Source organism: Dromiciops gliroides, chromosome 5, assembly GCF_019393635.1.
Source record: "Dromiciops gliroides isolate mDroGli1 chromosome 5, mDroGli1.pri, whole genome shotgun sequence".
Classification (NCBI taxonomy): domain Eukaryota; kingdom Metazoa; phylum Chordata; class Mammalia; order Microbiotheria; family Microbiotheriidae; genus Dromiciops; species Dromiciops gliroides.
Window position 1 is genome coordinate 219735252 of NC_057865.1, and position 21184 is coordinate 219756435.

The 21184-nt window shown below is 43.9% G+C and overlaps 1 protein-coding gene across 1 annotated transcript; it reads right to left on the reverse strand.

Annotated features, from left to right (window-relative positions):
- Nucleotides 1-4801: 4801 nt before the first annotated feature.
- LOC122730018 (keratin, type II cytoskeletal 73-like) lies at nucleotides 4802-21184 on the reverse strand. The gene is made up of 9 exons (XM_043969211.1): nucleotides 20714-21184; nucleotides 17145-17359; nucleotides 16604-16664; nucleotides 15674-15769; nucleotides 13586-13750; nucleotides 9930-10055; nucleotides 8778-8998; nucleotides 8297-8331; nucleotides 4802-5968 (listed from the first exon to the last, which is right to left on the reverse strand). Exons 1-9 carry the CDS (start codon nucleotides 21149-21151, stop codon nucleotides 5709-5711), a joined length of 1617 nt encoding a protein of 538 aa, XP_043825146.1. The 5' UTR covers nucleotides 21152-21184; the 3' UTR covers nucleotides 4802-5708.

Below are 21184 nucleotides of genomic sequence, written 5' to 3' on the forward strand. Positions count from 1 at the left end.
TCCTGCATATCAGAGCCAGAACTCTGAGTAACCACAACCAAAGCTGTTTATCTCCCAGGCAATGAAGTAGTTAGAATCTTGATAAGCAATGGAGGCAGAGGGGGGGGGGAGGGAGGCGCCAAAGTGATGAGAAGATTAAGAAGTTTAGGACTGACCGAACAGGAGGATTTTGTCAGGTCTATGTGTCTCATTCTTCTGGGGGATATCTGTGTCCAGCATCATAGAGGATACCTGGGGGAGGTCGGTGCATCCAGCCCTGCTGAAAGGTCCACGGGAATTGACACTCTGAAGTGATGAACTGTGTGTTAAATTTGAGACTGAATTTTTTTAAATATAATTTTATTTTCTAAAATATATGTAAACACAAAATTTTAACATCAATTTTTTTAAAACTTTGTGTTCCAACTTCTCTTCCCCCCTCCAAAATATGAGGCTTGAGGAAATTGGGGGAGATCTGTGTCCAGCCACACCAAGAGGATTCTGGGTGGAGGTTCCTTCTTTGGGGTTTATGTAGTCAATCCACTGTGAAAGCTCTCTGCCTCCTGTCCCTCAGGAAAGGAAGTAAGTCTCTATGTCTGTGCTCCTCTTGGGGGAGGGGCATGGAATCTATATGTTCAGAACCTTTGGAGGCAACTGTCTATGAGGGGCTCTGTATTTTCAGTCCCATTGGAGGATGTGTCTAGATATCTCTTCCAGGGGCCTTTGTAACCAGCTTCTTCCTCTGTGTGTTCCCTTCCTTTGGGAGGAACGGTCCATATATCTGCCCCCCTTCAGGAGTATCTATGTGTCCAGTCCCTTGGAGAGTCAGGGAATCTATGTGTCTATCTCCTAGTGGGATATGGGAGTGAAAGTTGTGTGACCCCTATGGGGGACTGGGAAGAGTGTCTCAGTCCTTTGTAGTGCTGAAGTAGTGGTGTTGGATAGTAGAAATAATTCTGGAGAAATCTGTAGACCTGGGTTTGAATCCCAACTCTGACACCAATGAGTTGTGTGACCATGGACAATTCACTTCAGAACCTCAGTTTCCTTACCTGAAAAATGAAACATTGTATTTTCAGTACTTGCCTCCCAAGGTCATTATAAAGAGAGCATTTTCTGAACGTTAAGTGCTATGTAAATATAAGCTATTATTAACTATTTCCAGACTTTTATGTATTTGGCTTCTTTCCCCTCACTTTAAGCATTATTTACTTCTAAGAACAGAAATACATGGAAGAGATGTCAGTTACAGAATTAGGCTAGACTAAGGAATAACTCATCTCTGACAAATATCAGATAGTAGAGGAATTTCTGAGAAATGCTGTGGGATCACCTTTTCTGCAAACAGTTAAAAACAATAGAGAGGTCCTATTTGTCTGGGATATTAGCAGTTCTGCTCAGGGATGGGGGGGGGGGTGGATGAGATAACTTTCTAACACCTCCCTGAGAGAGGATGAGTGAGTCAAAGACCTGTCTTCTCCCAGGAACTACTTATTTTAAGATTCAAAAGTGACTCAAGGAAAATAGCCAAAGACCAGAGAGGAAAATGAAGTACTGGAGTGGGAGGATCAAAGGGGTGAAGGGAGAGGCCTGGAGGACAGCATTCATCAACATCCCAGCCTCCATCACCCCTGACTACGAAGTCATGAACTAAGGTTTATTATGCCCCTAGATTGGTCTTCAACCAACACTGAGTCCCCAGAGTAGCAGCTCCCAGAGCAGGGGTCTTTAGAGCAATGGATGGGGTACCATTTGGAGATTAAGCCTAGAGGTAAACAAGATGGCCCCTGGATCAGATTGTGATGGCAAGCTTGTGATTGGAGGGGTCATCGGAATGTCGGGGGGGGGGGCAGCTAGGTGGCGCAGTGGATAAAGCACCAGCCCTGGATTCAGAAGGACCTGAGTTCAAATCCAGCCTCAGACACTTGACACTTACTAGCTGTGTGACCCTGGGCAAGTCACTTAACCCTCATTGCCCTGCAAAATAATAATAATGATAATGATAATGATAAATTTAAAAATTAAAATTAAGATAGAATGTCAGTCAACAGAGGTAGTGAGTGTCCCTTCCCTCAAGTTCACCTCAAGTTCAGGTAGGGGCTTCTCCCAGAGGACAGTAGGTTCCAAACCTGAGGTCTCTGGTACCTTTCAGTGGAGGGATGGTATTAACTGTGCCCCAGTTCCCTAATCCTGTCCCCCAAACCATTGTATCTCGAGCCAGGCTTCTGGCTCAGCATCTGGCACAACTGATTAAAGCCGATTATCTGGTTTCCCATCACATGGGTACAGAGTACACCAGAGGGGCAGGGGGAATTGGGTCTGCTGTGCTTCCTGTCCTCCATCATTTTGGAAAAGGGTTTTAGACTTTGTAATGAACCTAGTCATTCTCATCTTGGGTGTGTATATCATTTCCCCTTGTCTCAGCCTGAGAGTTACCTCAGGGCAGAATTGGTGTCATACTCTCCCAGGCCAGAATCGAGGACAGTGTTTTACACATGAGGGTCCAGGAAAGGAGTTGGAGGGGAAAAGAAGAAAAAGAATTTCATGATGTAGTGGCAATTGGACTGACTTTCGGAGGTAAGAGAGTTAAATTCTAATCCCAATTTTACCTCTAACTAGCATATGAATGAACTCTAGTTATTTGACCTCTTTGAATATCAGTTTCCTGTCAAATGAGGAGTTAAACTAGGTAACTTCTAAGATTCTTCAAACTCTGAGATTCCATTATTCTGATTTGTGAAGTCGCTTTCATATCAGATCAGATGAGTGGACTAAAGTAGGCGGGCCCTTCCTCAGAGAAAGAGGATTGATGGATCCTGGGGTGTGCTGGAAGCCAATTGTTAAATTTTCATTGTGAGAATTTAGGCCTTATAAATTGGCAAATGATCTATGAATGAGCGTGTATTTATTATTCTGTTGTTTGTCTAGGAGAAAGTGAAGGGAAAAATGTTAATTTTTCAGATTGAACTGGAAAGTGTTTTTCCTCCCCCTAGGAGTCAGTTGTGAAATATTTTCTAGCCTACCTCCAGATGGATAGGTACTTGTCTAATGGCAAAAACACTGGATTTCATTTCTGGGCCTCAGTTTCCTCATCTTTAAAATGAAAGGATTGGGGGGCGGCTAGATGGCGCAGTGGATAAAGCACCGGCCCTGGATTCAGGAGTACCTGAGTTCAAATCTGGCCTCAGACACTTGACACTTACCAGCTGTGTGACCCTGGGCAAGTCACTTAACCCCCATTGCCCAGCAAAAAAAAAAATAAAAGGGGGGTGGCTAGATGGCACAGTGGATTAAGCACCGGCCCTGGATTCAGGAGTACCTGAGTTCAAATCCGGCCTCAGACACTTGACACTTACTAGCTGTGTGACCCTGGGCAAGTCACTTAACCCCCATTGCCCAGCAAAAAATAAAAATAAAAGGGGGGCGGCTAGATGGCACAGTGGATTAAGCACCGGCCCTGGATTCAGGAGTACCTGAGTTCAAATCCGGCCTCAGACACTTGACACTTACTAGCTGTGTGACCCTGGGCAAGTCACTTAACCCCCATTGCCCCGCAAAAACAAAAAACAAAAAACAAAAAATAAAGGATTGGACCAGATCATCCTTGTGGCCTCTTTCAGCTCTAAACCCACACTTCAGTAGTGTCAGAAGAATAAGAGCTCATTTTTATAGTATCTTAAATACATTATGTAATTGGATACAACAAGTGAGATGGGTGTTGTTATTATTCTCATTTTGATGAGGAAACTGAAGCTCAGAGACATTAAGGGTCTTCCTGACAGTTGCACAGCTAGTGCCTAAGATGAAATTTGAAATCGTGTCTTCCTGATGCCAAGTCCGGCATTTCAACCACTACATCACGCTTTGAATGCTACCCCTGCTACTTTGGACCATGGATTTGGAGTTGGAAGAGACCCCAGAGGACACCTAATTTAAGGTTTCTCAAACTGAGGAGCCCGGAAACACCCCAAGTTTAGTTGTTATTTTCGATGAACTCTATGAATAAATAAACAAACGAATGAATGGATAAATAAATAAAAAAGAGATACTACTATTTGTTTTGTGAGGCAACTAGGGTTAAGTGACTTGCCTAGGGTCACACAGCTAGTAAGTGTTAAGTGTCTGAGGCTGGATTTGAACGCAGGACTTCCTGACTCCAGGACTGGTGTTCTATCCACTGCACCATCTAGCTGCCCCGAGATACTACTATTAAATGAACTTTATGTTGTTTGTTAATAGGAATTCAAATAATAATTTTAGAGGATTTTTCTACCAGGCTTCTACCAGAACTTTGTTTAAACTGAAGGGTTCTACCACTATGGAAAAGTTTGAGATCCTAACCCAACACCTTCATTCTATACAGGAGTTAACAGAGGCCCAGAAACATTAAGTAACTTGTCCAAGGTCACACAGGGAGTAAGGGACGGAGTCAGGATTTTAATCCGGGCCCTCTGATTCCAAATCTAGGAAGCTTCCCACTGTACCAGACTGCTTCCCTTACTGTCTCATTCCTATACTTAAAACAAGCTACCTTAACTTACTACTGAGTCACTTCCCTTCCCTAAATCTTCATTTAATTTATGTAAAATGAGGGTGCTGGACTTGATAATTCTAAGGTCCTTTCTGGCTATAATATGTGAATTGTGATCATTAGCACTCATTCCTTCACGCTGGCACTAAACCTGCCTTTTGAATTATTTTCTGGTGATGCTGGAGGAGACTTAACCCAGACTTAAGCCTCCAAAATCAAGTTTCCTTAAGAAGGGGTCCATCCAGCCCCTCCCAAGAGAAAACTCCCAGATAGCGCAGTAAATTTGTCAAGTTTATTGGAGACACAGGAAGAAAGAGACCAGGCAGGAAAGAGAGAACAACACCATGATGTCATTTGTGCAATATCATGTGGCCTTTTGTTTACAATCCTCTCTGAGAAAACCCACCCACAAGAGCCATCCACTATGAGAGCTGTCCACCACCATCCTGAGCTGCCCCTTTGATGTCCTGTAGTATTCTCAGCTGGGAAAGGGACTGCAGTTGACAACTGAGCCCTCTTCCTCTCTCCATTCAGGGACTTTGCTGTCAGCGTGCCTTCCTGGAAACTACCTCCTTCAAGGGCTTCACCTCAGTCCAGAAAAAAAAAAGAATTTTCCCATCCACCCAACCAGGCCAAGGGAAAAAGAGCACATAGGAGACACTTTCTAGAAGTTTTCATTGAATCGAGGTGGCTGGGCAGGACACAACTTCTACGGGCTTACAACAGGCATTCCTCAGGGAAGGAAAATGGGGTACTCAATGGACAAGCAGGATGGAAGCTGCTGCAGCAAGTACTGGGATTGCCCCCTGAGGGAGGACTTCCTTTTCTCTGCAGCCCCAGGTGGGCAGCAACGGCACAAGCTGTGGAGTTGTCTTCAGAGGTGTAACAAACATGGAAGCATTTCTTTTAGGACTGGTGCAGGGCTGTTCTGGGTGGAGACAGCGGGCAGACAAGGCAACCTGCAGTCCTAAAAGTCTGTGGTTCTCTAGCAAGAAAGACTAAGGTAGGGAGTCCAGAGATGGAGGAGGTTTCAGTGGCAAAGAAGAGAATTTTAGAGGAGAGAAACTTCTTAGAAAAGAGGATTAAGAGGAAATGGTGGGAGACTGATCCATCTCTTTTAGGTTGGTGCACAAGGGCAAGAGAGACCGACAGAGAACAGAACCTCAAAGCATCCAAAGCCAGCCCGACTCCAAGCTATTTATCTTGGCATTTTCTTGGTGGGTGAGCTCAGAGCCAAAGGCATCTTCCCAAGGGTGTCCTTGTATTCGTTGGCACTGCCTAGTTGGGTCTTGGACTCCCCCCTCGGGCTGCAGGCCCCACTGCCAACGACACATCCTCCACCAAGGGTCCCATAGCCTCCACTGACTGAGCTGGGCCGGAAGCCATAGGAGCTGGCACCGCTAAGCCCAAATCCAGTCCCGGTGCTGGCATTCCCAGACACGGTGCTGCTGATCACAGCTATAAAGGAAGAAGGAAGATGGTTAGACCATGGCCTGGAGAAGCCAGGAAGACAGTGTATAAAAATGGAGTCAGGACAGTAGCAAGGGTCTGGATTAGCAACACAGGGAGGTGCTTTATAACCAGGAAGGGGGCAACTAGGTGGCACAGTGGATAGAATGCTGGCCCTGAAGACAAGAAGACTCATCTTCCTGAGTTCAAGTCTGTCCTCAGACACTTACTAGCTTTATGACCCTGGGCAAGTCACTTAACCCTGTTTGCCTCAGTTTCCTTTTCTATAAAATGATCTGGAGAAAGAAATGTGAAACAATCCAGTATAACCAGGAAGGCTTCCAAAATAATTACCCCTAACGAGGCTATTGTTGATTCTTTGAGCAAATGAGGGTAGTGCATTACATCATCTAAAAATTCACTAAAATTTAGCTTTAGATGATAATCTGGTGTTTTTAATTGAAAATTTTAAATAACTACAAAGAAATATTTCAACACACAAAGGGAAGAAAAGAGAAACCATGCATGAACTTTTGTTACACAGATTTTTTAAAAAGAAATATTCATATATACTAAATTTTACAAGGTAGAAACAATCACTGTATTCATGTTACCTTTTGTTTAATTCTATGGATCTCATAAAATGTTTATTGATGGATTTGGAGTTTTTGCCTATCACTTGCCCACTAATACCCCACCCGCAAACCTTCTCTTTTAACAAACAAGCACGGGGGCAGCTAGGTGGCACAGTGGATAGAGCACCGGCCCTGGAGTCAGGAGGGCCTGAGTTCAAATCCGGCCTCAGACACTTGCCACTTACTAGCTGTGTGACCCTGGGCAAGTCACTTAACCCCAATTGCCTCACAAAACAAAAACAAAACAAAACAAAAAAACCAAGCACGCATCAGAACAGGCAGCAGTAGCCCTATAGCAAGAACCCTTGAGAAGGTATCAAAAGACCTGCCTTTGAATGGCATCTAGGCTATTCTTTATCTGAATTGGGTAAATCATTTTCACTCTCCAGGCCTCAGTTTTCTCATCTATAAAATGGAAGGTTTGATCTAAGATTTTTCCTGCTACTGGTTGGTTCAGGCCAAACAAACTTGGGAGGAAAAGCCAGTGCATACCTCACTTGGGGACCAGCTGAGCTTCCGTGTGAGAAAGAGACAGAAGATAACTCTATTGATAGTAAAAACTGCTGAGGATGATCCACAAAGATTGAATGTTGGTCTGGGCCTCCTAAGGTTTTTGATGTGTTTATTTATTTGTTGTCTGATGGGAGGGTGGGGGGGAGAGGAATTCATTTTTCCAGAATCTTGTGATTTCTGGGGGAGAGTGTGGGTGTGAAGTATTTGAACAAAGGCAAGCTTGTCTCTGAACATTGTCTCTCCCATTAGACTACAGAGGCTCTACTGAGGCATGTGGGTTCTCTCAAAGAGAATTCTAAACAAAAACCAGGTGCTATGTACATATAACTTAAGACTATTATTCAGCCTGACCTTTTGCTTTTCTGTGCTCTTCCAATAAACCTGTCAAATTTATTATGGTTTTTTTGTTTTGTCTCGGGTTTTGGAGGCAATTGGGGTTAAGTGACTTGTTTAGGGTCACACAGCTAGTAAGTGTCGGAGGCTGAGTTTAAACTCAAGTCCTCCTGACTCCAGGGCCAGTGCTCTATTCATTTCACCACTTAACTGCCCTAAAATTTATTATGTTAATGGAGGCTTTGCTTAGAGAAGTATTTCTTGGAAGGAGGAACTGGAGGTTCTCCTCTCTGGAGAGCAGAAACATATATAGTCTTTCTTTTTATCCTCTGTGCTTAGCAAAATGCCTGGGGTAAAGTGGGTGCTTGCTAAACATTAGTTGACTGACAGTGAAGTTCTTGAAAGGAACAAGGAGGAAAGCTGTCAGATATGGTACCTTTCCCACTCCGAATACAGCAGAGAAGGCAAAGGGACAGCATGGGATGGAGATGTACAACCATCAGTGGCAAGAATAAACATACAATCAACAAACATTTATTTAGCTCCAAAAGGTCAGAGGAGCCACCAAAGGCCAGTCAGTCAGTCAACAAGCATTTATTAAGCACTTACTATATGCCAGGCACTATATGCTAAGCACTGGAGATAGAAAGGCAAAAAGCAGTCCCTGCTTTCAAGAACCTCACAATCTAAAGGAGAAAAAAAAAACACAGAATTTGTCTAAACAATCCATATACAGGATAAATAGGAAATGATCTGTAGAGGGCATCTACAAGTATATTTGAAGACCTCCATCACAGACACCCAATATGTATTTAATCAACTGACTTTAATTGATGAAAGAGCTCCAGATACTTACAGATGCTCACCGAGTTGGTGTACTCTCCAGACATCCTATAAAAAAAAGAGCAGATCTGAGTTTCCCTGCATGGTGGGATATCCCAGAATGACAGACATATTGAACCCACTCAACAAATATCCAGACAGGAAAACCAGATGCATAAAAATCCTGGAAGCCAGACTTATTCATTCTTTCCAGCTATCTGACTTCATTCACTTCCATCCCCACATCTCCAGGCTCCTATCCATCTGTTAACTTCTCTTCATCCCTCAAAATCACAGAAAGTTACAGCTGAATAGGACCTTGGAGACCAACTAGTACAATGTTTCTATTTTACACAGACTCTAAGAAGTTAGCTGATTATATTTCCTGTTACTTAGACCTGCTTCTCATTTTAGCTAAGCCCACTCTTTTCTTTCTATGAGGTCTACGGACTGGTCTTCACACAAGCCACACTTAAATTAAATGATCCTCAGTTATTTCTGTCCCCTGCCCTCACCTGCACTCCTCCCCCTCCAGAAGCTTCCTGTAGGTAGCGATCTCAATGTCCAGGGCAAGCTTGGTACTCATTAGCTCCTGGTAGTCCCGCAGCAGGCGAGCCAGCTCCTCCTTGCCGCTGTGCAGGGCACCCTCCAGCTCATCCAGCTTGGCCCTGGCATCTTTCAGGGCACAGTCACCCCTCTGTTCAGCATCTGCAATGGCCGTCTCCAAGTTGGAACACTGGGGAAAAGACCAATTAATTTGTGTGTGTGTGTGTGTGTGTGTGTGTGTGTGTGTGTGTGTGTGTGTGTGTGTGTGTGGCAATTGGGGTTAAGTGACTTGCCCAGGGTCACACAGCTAGTAAGTGTTAAATGTCTGAGGTCACATTGGAACTCAGGTCCTCTCGATTCCAGGGGTGGTACTCTATCAACTATGCCACCTAGCTGCCCCAGGACCAATTAATTCTAAGGCGCCTAAGCTTACCCTTCCACTCACCATCTAATCATTGTAGTTACTTCCAGATTAAATCTACTGTAGCTGCTCTATTCATTGGGATCCAGGTGGGTGAGAGCAGCTACTAAGTGATAAGGAGAGAAACCTTGTTTGAGAACAAATATTTCCTCTGCGGCCCTCAGGGACCTATAGAAAATATTTTCCAGCTGTTTCTACCCTAGAGTTGGAAGCTAATTTCCAGATCTGGAGACTAAGTAATGTAGAGACATAGAGGCTAAGCATAATAAGGAAGTAAAGCTGTGTGTAGGGGGTCTGGGCTGAGTGTGAAGGATGAAAGGCATGTGTAAAGTAGATAGAGGTGGGCTGAACATAGAGGATGGAGTGTACCAGCTGAAGAGAATGAGTGGAGAGGAAGGGGAGAGGATTAAGCAGAAAAGATTAGAGGTGTGAAGCCTCTGAGAATGACAATAGGGAATAGGGATGATGTGAGAGAGGGGAGCCTGAGTGTAGACAGGCTGAGTGGAGGGAATGAGTTGAGTACCAGAGATGAAAAGAATTAATGTTGGGGATTCTGAGAGCTTAGGAATGAAAATAAAGGACTAAGTGTCTGCCGGGATTCTATTCATCTCCAACCTAGGTTCTGGGTCCCAGGATGCCCCAACTCCCCACTCTCATCTCCACTGTGGACAGGGACAGCATCCCATTAAGGTGTACTCACCTGCTTCTTCACATTCTCAATCTCTGAGCGAAGCCTCTGGATGAGCCGGCTCAGCTCCGAGATCTCGTTCTTGGTGTGTTTGAGATCATCCCCATGCCGGCTGGCTGCCAACTGTAGCTCCTGAAACTGGATTCCAAAGCAGTGTTACTGACCCGAACAGTTACTGAGTGCTAACCAGGGCGCATGACAGAGCATCCTAGCCCTGGTGGGCTGAGATGGCAGGGGAAGAGATCTGTGGGGGATGCCCCACTTTTACTTCAAGTCGGTTGGTCATCATCCATTCTGTCATTATGAGCACCCGGGGACCAAGGTTTGATACGTCTTTATATTTACTCAGGGGACAGCTAGGTGGTGCAGTAGATAAAACACTTGCCCTGGATTCAGGAGGACCTGAGTACAAATCTGGGCTCAAACACTTGACACTAGCTGTGTAACCCTGGGCAAGTCACTTAACCCTCATTGCCCTGACCCCCCAAAATTGTACCCCCTCCCACACAAATCCAATTAAAATAAAAACTCTTTACAAAATATATTTACTCAGAATCTAGCACAATGCATTCCACCATAGGCATTAAATGTTTGCTGAGTGAATGTTCAATGATTAAGCCATTTGCTCATTTTTATTTGTTTTTATTTTTCATCTCTGATCATTTCTGCTCAACCTATCACTCCATTTCATCTAATGTGACCATGAGGACAACCCAAAATATCCTTTTGTCTCTATAAAGCTCACAGTTTTCCACGAGAAGATTCTCTGCTGTAAAAATAAATGTGGGGATCAGAAAGGAAAGCTTTTGTTTTATCACTTCTATAACTCAGGCTATCAACAACTATTATGGTAGTGAAGAGACAAGTATAGATGTGAGGAAGGAAGAAAGAGACAGAGAGGGAGAGAGAGGGGAAAGAGAGAGAGAAGGAGAAAGAGAGAGAGAGAGAGAGAGAGAGAGAGAGAGAGAGAGAGAGAGAGAGAGAGAGCAGCTCCTGCTGAAAAGATGCGAATTCTGACTTCATGTAAAGAAAAAACTTCCTGACTGCTAGCTATTAGAGTTATCCCAAAGTGGAGGGAGCTGCCTCTGGGGGTAAGAGGACCCTTCCCTGGAGGTCTTGAAGAAAGACTGGATGCCCACTTATATGGGTTATAGAGGAGATTTTTGTTCAGATCCTGGTTGGACTCTATGCTCTCTGGGGTCTCATCCAACACTGAATTCAGTCTTCTTGATCTAGGATTTCAAACAAACTGGATTCCATGCCAACAATGAATCTTCATTGGACATTGATTAGGTAAAGACAGTCTACTTTCCATTCTCCATCTGTGACTTATCTGTAGCAAGTATCGAATCCCCAGCTATTGCCTTCCTAACCTTTCTGATGCTTCTGGACTCAGACTTCTTAAACCGGCCATGTCCTCCAAAGAACATGGAAAACTCCTTCCTACCCTCTTGATTTTATCCCACCTCCAGGGGGATGGTCACTTTCCTCCTCTTCTAGATAAGTCAGCTTGGTGTTTTCATCACTGTCAATATAACTATCAAGAGTGATAATAGCAATAGTCATAATAACAGCTTACACTGATGCTGTTGTTTATGGCTGTGTGTTATCTAATCTGGTCTATTTGAGGATAATGAGTATTTTAGCCTGTCAAGGTGGGGATGGATGTCTCCTCCTGGCCATACTTTATCTGGATGCTTGCACCTAGAGTAAGGGACCAGGAACTTGTTTTTGAAATATTTGTTTTTCTGATTTCAGTGTAATTGGTTTCTCTTGTTATCCTGTGTATTTTATTTTATATATTTAAAAATGACTCTAAAAAGGGCTCCATAGACTTCACTAGATTCTACCAAAAGGGTTCAAGATGCAAAAAGAAAGAAGGAAAGGAAGGAAGGAGAGAGAGAAAGAAAAAGATAGAAAGAAAAGAGAGATAAAAAAAGAAAGAGGAAAGAAAGAGATAGAAAAAAGAAAGAGGAAAGAAAAAGATAGAAAGAAAAAGAAAGAAAGAGGGAAAGAAAGAGAAAGGAAGGAAGGAAGGAAGGAAGGAAGGAAGGAAGGAAGGAAGGAAGGAAGGAAGGAAGGAAGGAAGGAAGGAAGGAAGGAAGGAAGGAAGGAAGGAAGGAAGGAAGGAAGGAAGGAAAAAAAGATTAAAAAGTTACGAACCCAGGATCTTAAGGGAGAATTGATCCTGATCCTTTCAGCTTAAATACGAACAGTGGCCATGCTACTGTTCCTCATTGGCGTATCCCAGTCAGTGCCTGAATCAGTCAAGCTAACTCTGTTTCAGGGACTAACAAAGGGAACAATGGCAGAAATAATTGAAAAATTATTTTTAGGTGACTCTGAAAAACATTCAGCAACTTTTTGCCAAGAAACTGACCCAAGATGAGTCTTCCCTCTTGAGAACATGGAAAAATTCTGATTTCACAATAAAGCACCTGAGCGCAAGTCTCAGCTTTGCTATTTACTATCCATGTGATACTGGACAAGTCACTTTTTATGGGCCTCAGTTTCCTCATATATAAACTGAGACTGTTGAACTTGACGACCTTTGAGGTCCATTCCATCTCTAAACCCTATTATCTTCTAACAAGCGAGCAACCCTAGAGCAAAAAAAAAACAAACAAAAAACCCCAAAGCTGCCCAAAATTAAAACTGACACCAATGAATGAATAATTCACTCAAGAGTGTTGCCTTACATATGCCCTAAGTGAATTTTGGTTGTAAAATGAAGTGGTACAGTGGATAAGAGAAGGAAGATATGAGTTCAAATCCTGTCTCTTACACTTGCTAGCTGTGTGACTGAGCAAATCACTAAATCTTTCTCAGGATTAGTTTCCTCATCTGTAAAAGCTAGCCAACATTCCTGCAAGATTTAAAGATTTGACCCTATGTATAGGAGGCAAGGAGCAGGAATGAAGGTCTTGGTTTTAAATGCTGATTGTGCCTGTCTCCCAGAGTTGGAGGAGTCCATAACCTCTGGTCTTTCCCCCACCATCCTTTTTCCTGGGGATTGTAATAAGGCCTCTCCATAGTTGTAGTTCCCTTGAGAAAGAGTCTGGTAAACCCTGAAGGGTGTTTAGGAAAGAGTCTCCCAGTGAGAAACCAAGTTATCTGAAGAATCACCTTCCCACTCACCAACCATTAGGGATGTTAAGATCAAAGTGACTCATTCCTTCTCTCTCTTTCTTGAGCCCTGGAATTGAATTTGATTGGAGAACTAAGGGAGATTCAGATCACAGCTAAAATAGCACCCCCCTCCAGTAATTAATTTTAATTAACGAGAGGGGCTAACAATCCATATCTATTGTAGTCTCCTAAACCTGCTTCAAAACTCACCTTTTCTAGAAAGCTTTCCCTGTCTAACCCTACCCAATGGTACTCAGCTTTTGTGGGCCTATTTGGCCCTAACCTCACTTATATTTGTTACTCGATGTCTCTTTGTCTAGAGATGTATTCTGGGTGCCTTCCAGTTCTCCCCAATCAGATTGGTATTTCTCCTAGGGCAGTGACCAAGTGTTCCCAGTCTGGATCTCACTCCCCAACCACGCAGGACAGAACCATGTACACAGTGAGTCCTGAACCTTAGTCCAGACTCCATGAAAAGAACAGGTTGGCCCTCTATCCCTAGGGCATGTGTCAAGTGGGGCCACTCCCATATCACTCACCTTGGACTGGTACAAGTTCTCAGCCTCAGTCTTGCTCTTCATGGCAGTCTCCTCATACTGGCTCCTGACCTCATCAATGATGCTGCCCAGGTCCAGGTTTCGGTTATTGTCCATGGAGAGGATGACAGATGTGTCACTAATGTGGGATTGGATCTGGGCAATCTCCTACAAAGATGAAAGAAGGAGGAAGAAACAGGTTGAATTGACTTCACAGTCAATTTTGAAGAAAGCAAAGGAAGGATTGAGATACATTGATCTAGGGAAATTTGAAGGAGGGAAGATGGACTTGGATAGAGAAAGATTTCAATAATAGAGATAAGAGTGGAATGTTCCAGGTAGAAGGGGCAGCTTTTTCAAATACAGAGGTGGGGGACAGAAGGATGAAAGACAAGATTTGAGAACAGTGACTAGCCTAGTCTAGACAAAGAGAGTGTAAGAGGAGACTAGCATGAAGTCAGATCAGACAAATAAGCTGGAGTCAGATTGTGGGCATGTTAAATTTCAGACTAAGGAGTTTATAGTTTATCTAAGAGATGAGTTGACTGAAGGGTTTTTTTTGTTTGTTTTTTGTGGGGTTTTTTGTTTGTTTTTTTTGGTTTTGGTTTTTGCGGGGCAATGGGGGTTAAGTGACTTGCCCAGGGTCACACAGCTAGTAAGTGGCAAGTGTCTGAGGTCGGATTTGAACTCAGGTACTCCTGAATCCAGGGCTGGTGCTTTATCCACTGCGCCACCTAGCTGCCCCAGACTGAAGGTTTTTAAATGAGAGAGTGGCACGATACAACTCAGACATTCTAATTGCTAATAGTTCAGCATAGCACAGATCTGAAGAAAGCCCCTATAGTGAGAGAGCTATCACATGTCACCATATGTGATAGAGGACATTTCTGGGCAAACAGCCCAATCAGACAAAGGTCTGGAAGATGTCCATTGCCCTAGAGAATTGAAACCTTGGCCTGTTTGCCAAAGGTTGTCTAGGCAACCCTGGGCCTATAAACACTGAAGGGCACTTGAAACCTGAGGGGATTTCCACCATTTTCCCAGGGATTCCAGAACACAAAACATCTGCTATATTGATTGGAATTAGGTATGAATGGAAAGAGGGAAACTACCACTCTTCAGGCTCCCATGAAGAAAGGAATGAATGGGAAGATGCTTAAGTTGGCCAATGGAATTTCCTAGGTACTCAGCATTATTGAGAGCCTATCTCTCCCACATAGAGAGGGAGAATGAGAGAGGAGAGAGGGACAGAGAGACAGACACAGAGACACTGAGAGACAGAGAGAGACAAAGACTCAGAGACAAACACAAAGACAGACAGACAGAGACAGAGAGAGTAGGAAGAGGGAGGGATCTCAGAGTAGCTTGGGGTCCAGAAGGACTATCAGAGCTCCCTGGGAGGAAGGAGGAGCAGAGTTGGTTTGACCAGATATAGACCAAAGGAAGTCTGCAGCTGGGTCTTACAGAATGCCAATACTGACCAAAACTACCTATAGGACATATAGGTACATAGGACCTATGGACCTCCTCCTTGACGACGCCCCCCCAAATGTGCATGCTAGAGAACACGTGGATTCTTAGACTGTCCAGTGTCCCAGCACCCTGGTGTTCCCACTCTAAAATAGGTGGTCACCTCTGCCTTTGTCTCTAATGCTGCCTCCTTCTCTCACTAGGATAGGGTGGGGGCAGGTCACTCTATGCCATGATTTCAGGCAGCTGAGAATGAATGAAGGCCAACTTTAAAGTAAAAGGAGGATATTGAATGCAATCTGGAACTGATTTTTCCAATTATTGCAGGAATAACCTTCCAGTATTATCAGGAGGGTGAGGGGAGCCATGGGAGAGGTTAAGCATTATAGAAATTGCTTCAAACCCAGCTGAGTGTTGTAGTAAGGAGTTCGAGGGAGGGGGCCCTTCTCTTTCCATGGAATGGGCAAGAGGAGGAGAAGGAAGAGAGACAGAAACACAGAGACGCAGAGGCAGAGACAGAGAGACAGAGAGGAAGGCAGAGGGGGAGAAAGAGTGAAGGGAGGGGAGGAGAAAGAAAGGGAAAGAGGGAAGCTCAGTGGGGAACAGTGAAAGGATACTCACTCCTTCATATAGGCACTTAAGGAATTTTATTTCTCCATCTAGGGATTCCACCTTGGCCTGCAGCTCCACCTTATTTGTGTAAGCAGCATCTACATCCTAGAAAGAGGACAGATATTCCCTGGTGTGACTTTTTTATGCCCTGGAAGTATTGACACCTTCCCTTCTCCTCTCCAACACTGAACCTTCAAAGCCAGTTTAGATTGTGTCAGTCTAACCCACTAGAAAGAGCCTCAAACTGGGTATCTGGGTTCTAATCTCTACTCTGCCCAAACATGACTCACCCATGGACCTTGGGCAAATCACCCCCTCTCCCAGGAAAGGAATAGGAATGAAAGAAGATACAATCAACTTTCCTTTATCTGCATGTGGATTATCCACTTGAGCTTCTTCTCACACTGCCCCATCCACCCACCTCTTCACCCATACACACACTGTGCATAGTCACTCCCACTACTATGCCATAGTGTGTGCTCAGAGATTGCACACACATTTGAGCCTTTGCCTCAGATAAGCAGGATCCAGAAGGTAAACCAACTATCCCAGAAAATCGTGTAATTCATCCACAAACTAATCAGATTTTTTAAAAATTATCCGCATCCAAGGTCCCCTGGATTGTCCTGAATGATAGAAAGCTTATCGTGTTAATTGTAATTGTTTGTATAATGCTTTGTTTTATTTCTATCTTGCCATGGAGACAGAACCTTGAAAGTGCTAAATAAACACACTGGATGCCACAGATAATCAATACCCCCACCCCCTACCTACCCCTTGTTGCCCTCCCTCCTTCCTGAGCCCATCTACCACCTCACAGAGCAAAGGTAACACCCCTCACAAAGCTTAGTGCTTTCCTCTGAGAGCCGAAGTGCCTTCTGCTCCCCCTCCATCCCCCACTTTCCTACTTCAGTTGCTGATGAATATCCAGCTCCTCACCTTCTTGAGGACCACAAACTCATTCTCCGCTGTAGTCCGCTTATTGATTTCTTCTTCATACCTTTGGTTGGGAGGATAGGGAGGGACATAGAGAAGAATGAAGATGGGGATTATGGTGAGTGTGTCCAGTTCTCAAGATGGGGGCAGACCCCATCTTGATGGGGAGGCTCAGATGGGACCTCCCCTAACAATAACATATTTAGAAGGATTATTCTGGGACCTTGCAAATAAGCCCTGAATTACAAGCTATATAATCTTAGCATCAAACCTAAGTGTTGCTGGTAATCCTGAAACCTGTATGAATGGGGAACATCTTCAGGAAAGGATGCCTCATACTGGGTCTTGTTTACTCTTGTACCAAAAGATAAATACCCTACAAGGATCACCTCCTCATTTTTTTTTGCAGGGCAATGAGGGTTAAGTGACTTGCCCAGTCACACATCTAGTAAGTGTCAAGTGTCTGAGGCCAGATTTGAACTCAGGTCCTCCTGAATCCAAGGCTGGTGCTTTATCCACTGCACCACCTAGCTGCCCCCCTCACCTCTTCTTGAAGTCCTCCACCAGGTCCCTCATGTTCCTCAGCTCGGAGTCCAGTCTCACCCTATCTCCTGACAGGGTCTCCAGCTGTCTCTGCAGATTGTTGGTATAGCCCTCATAAATGGGCTCTAAGTTCTTCTTGCAGTTGCTCAAGTCCAGCTGCTGCAGCAGGTTCCACTTGGTCTCCAGCACCTGGTTCTGCTGCTCCAGGAACCGTACCTAAAATCCAAACCAAATTGGGTTTTATATCCCTCGAGCCTGGGATGTGCTGGCACCAGCTCCACCCAGATGGCGAGAGCCTTGTTACATTTTCAGTGCAAGCATTTACATCTCAGAAATCAGCAACTGTTACAAATTAGGACTATTAGAGCAATGAAGAAAATATTAATAATTCAGATTAAATTGTTTAAAAGTATCATGCATATACATTTTTGGAGAGCCAGTTGTTAGATATTTACCAGCTTATCCCTGCCTAGAGCCCAATACAACAGGCACCTGAAGTTAAATTTGATAGCCAGAACTTTATCTCTTCACTCACTCTCCCATCTATTTGTTCATTCATTCTTTCATTCATCAAGACTTTATGCACAATGTGCAACATTGTGTTAGATGCTAATATTGGTGGTGGCAAGAAGCTGAGGATGGGGTGGGGAGGATGGATATTGCATAAGATTCGATCCCTGCCTTCAAATTGCTTACAATCTAGCTGGGAAATAAGACATACACAAATGAAAATTAAGAAGATATCATGACTATGACTTAGAGAGTTATCAGAAACAGGAAAAGCCAGTCTTTTTCAGATCATTGTCTCATTGGTTCCTTGTGCTTCATAAATGTCTTTATGCTTATTATTATTTCTCTGATTCTAGTCTCACTAATTCACCATTTCCTGTCTTAAAAGTTCGATTCAACAAGCCCTTCTAGCATGTTTATGGTGGTAACCCTAAGGGAGATAGATATAAAGTTTATCCAAGACAGGATCCCAATCCTTACGGACTTTACAATCTAGTAAACTCTAAACATGAGCACTTTGTGAAACAAGAGGAGAAAACGAAATTATCTCAAAGGTTCCTTCTAGTTCTAAAGCCAACTTTCCATCTCATCTCCTACCTGAGAGGTTTTCTCCCTCTTTTCCCCATGTCCCTGTTCTTCCTCTCCTTCAAACCCCTTTTCCCTACCGTCCTCACTTCCTTGACCAAGGACCACATGGCTTTGCTTTCCCTAGCCCCAGTGACCCCACAGTCACTAACCCCACAGTCACAGATCTTACTACCACAGGGGAAGTGATTCCTATCAAAGGAAACAGCTTAGGACTAACTTTCAGCCTTTAGGTGAAGAGGATCAATATCTCTGATAACTTCTCAACAATGATGCTCAACTACAACATTGACCCATGATGTGTCAATATCTCACCAGAGCTCTAGAGTTCCCGGATAATGCACCACTTTAATTCCTGGGTGCGGGACAGATGCTTAGTAAGCAGAGAATGATAACCCAGGGTCAACTGTCTATCAGTGGAAATAAACCCATTCCTATGGATTGGATTATATGTAATGAATCATTGAATTCTAGAGTTGGAAGGCACTTCAGAAGTCATTTAGTGCAACTCATAACCCATCTGTGAATTCTCATCACAATGTATTTACTTCCTATGTGAACATGAATGAATCACTCGCTTCTCAGCCTTAGCTTCCTTATCTGAAAAATGAGGGAGTTGGACTAGTCGACTTCTAAAGTCCCTTCAAGCTCTAAATCCTGTAAGTTTTAGGATCCCTGACAAGTGGTCCCACAGAAGCTGCTTGAAAATCCCTAGTTATAAGGAGCTCACCTCAAGGGATATAGACAAAGAAAGGCAAGCAGTATTGCCTCTGCCCCATGAGACATCATATGCCATGATAAATTTTTTAAAAAGATGTTGAATACAGGAAGAGAAATTTTGTCTAAATTGCAATTCTCTCTGATTGATCTGAAGACTTATAAGATAGATATGTTTGGAGGAAGATAAGAGAAAGGAAGGAATGAAGGTCAAAAAAGTGTTGAATATCCCTCTCTGAAGGGAAAGGAATTAAATCATAACAATGCCATCTGTTATCAGTGGGCAGACAGTTATCAGAACAGCTGAAATGCCACCCTAGGTCAGCCTCCTGGTCCATCCTGTCCTAAACTGGAGGCAACACATGGGCATGGGAGTCAGGGAAGGCGGACTGCTTCCTTTACATTAGCATCAAACATCATGCTTGTTTCTCTCATCATTCTTGTTTCTCTAAATGACCCATTCTGAATTGGCCAACCAAAAATTTACCTAAACATTCTAAAATCTATTTATAATTTCATCCTATAGCACTGTTTCTTTTTCTTTCTTTCTTTCTTTCTTTCTTTCTTTCTTTCTTTCTTTCTTTCTTTCTTTCTTTCTTTCTTTCTTTCTTTTTTGTGAGGCAACTGGAATTAAGTGACTTGCCCAGGGTCATACAGCTAGTAATTGTTAAGTGTCTCAGGTCGGATTTGAACTCAGGTCCTCCTGAATCCAGGGCTGGTGCTCTATCCACTGCACCACCTAGCTGCCCCAGCACTGTTTCTTTTTAAAGTTAGGATATTCCTCTCTCATTAGGGCTGCAGTGGTCACTCATGAATCAATCAAATTAGTGACTGGTAAAGAAGTTTTAATCCATTTCCTCTTTTCTGCTTCAAGGGGGCTCTCCATAATTAATGCCAAAGAATGCTGACAGTCTGTCAATTTTGGTCCTATGGCAATGAAGGACTCCTGAACTGGAGAGCCACTAGCCTCTTCCTGTAATTGGCATTAAATACATGTGCCCCCACTGTCCTCTCTCAAGCTCAGTGAGAATGCCACCACCCCACCAGGTTTTCTTGAATAGGTTCATTCTTCATGATTTTATAGGTTTTGAACAGGTCCCTTCTCAGTCCTGCCTTCAGATTGGAGAATGAATATGCCAATGCTCTGAGGTCCTTCCAAATACAGATTTCTGATGATACTCATCAGAGCATCTTCCCAGAGACCATAAAAATTGGCTCAGTGGCTAGAGTGCTGGACCTAGCATCAAGAAGACCTGAGTTCAAATGTGACCTCAGAAACTTCCTAGCTGGGAGTCACCCCCAAGAAAATCACTTAACCTTTGTCTGACTTGGTTTCCTTATCTTTAAAATGGGGATAAAATAACATCTACCTCCCATAGTTGTTATGAGGATCAAACAAGATATGTGGAAAGTGCTCAAAGTACTATAAAAATGCTCATTTATAGAGACTGGATTGTTTCTTAAACCTAGAGATCTAAATGGCCATGAGCCTATGAGGATATGAACCCTGCTCTCCATAGCTCTGTTTCCTCTGATCCCTCCCCATTTTCCTGTTTCCATCTTCTTGATACTCAAGGGCAAAAATTGGTTCTTATCTTCTTTTTGCTTTCCTCTACTCCCACTACAAGTACACATATGATTACACACACACACACAGAGGAGGAAACAAAACGGGAAGCAAGGATAGGTCATGCATTACTGGCTTTTATATATGAAGAGGGATTCTCAAGGCAACACAAAGAAGCTTGGCCAACCCACCTTGTCAATGAAAGAGGCAAACTTGTTGTTGAGAGCTTTGATCTGCTCCCGCTCCTGTGTCCTTACTTTCTGGATCTCAGGGTCCAGCTCCACATTGAGTGGAGCCAAGAGGCTCTTATTGATGGTGACTTGGTGAATGCCTCCTGGGGGGCACACTGATGGGCACGCTGGACCCAGGGCGACGCTGCCAAAGATGCTTCCAGCAAAGCCACTGGCCCGACCTCGAGCAAAACCATAGCCCCCACTCCGCCCACTCCCACCAGCCACATTGAGAGAGATGCTCCTGGACCCTCTCAGGCTATAGAGACTTCGACTGCCAAAGCCACCCCCTGCCCGGTAAGAAGATGAGCTGCCTAGACCCCCAGAGAGCACGGCTGAGCAGCCACTGAAGCCTCCCTTGGTGGGCGCTCCTGACTTGTATGTGAATTGACGGCTCATGTTGCTGGTGGAGAGGGTGGTGGTTAGACCTGA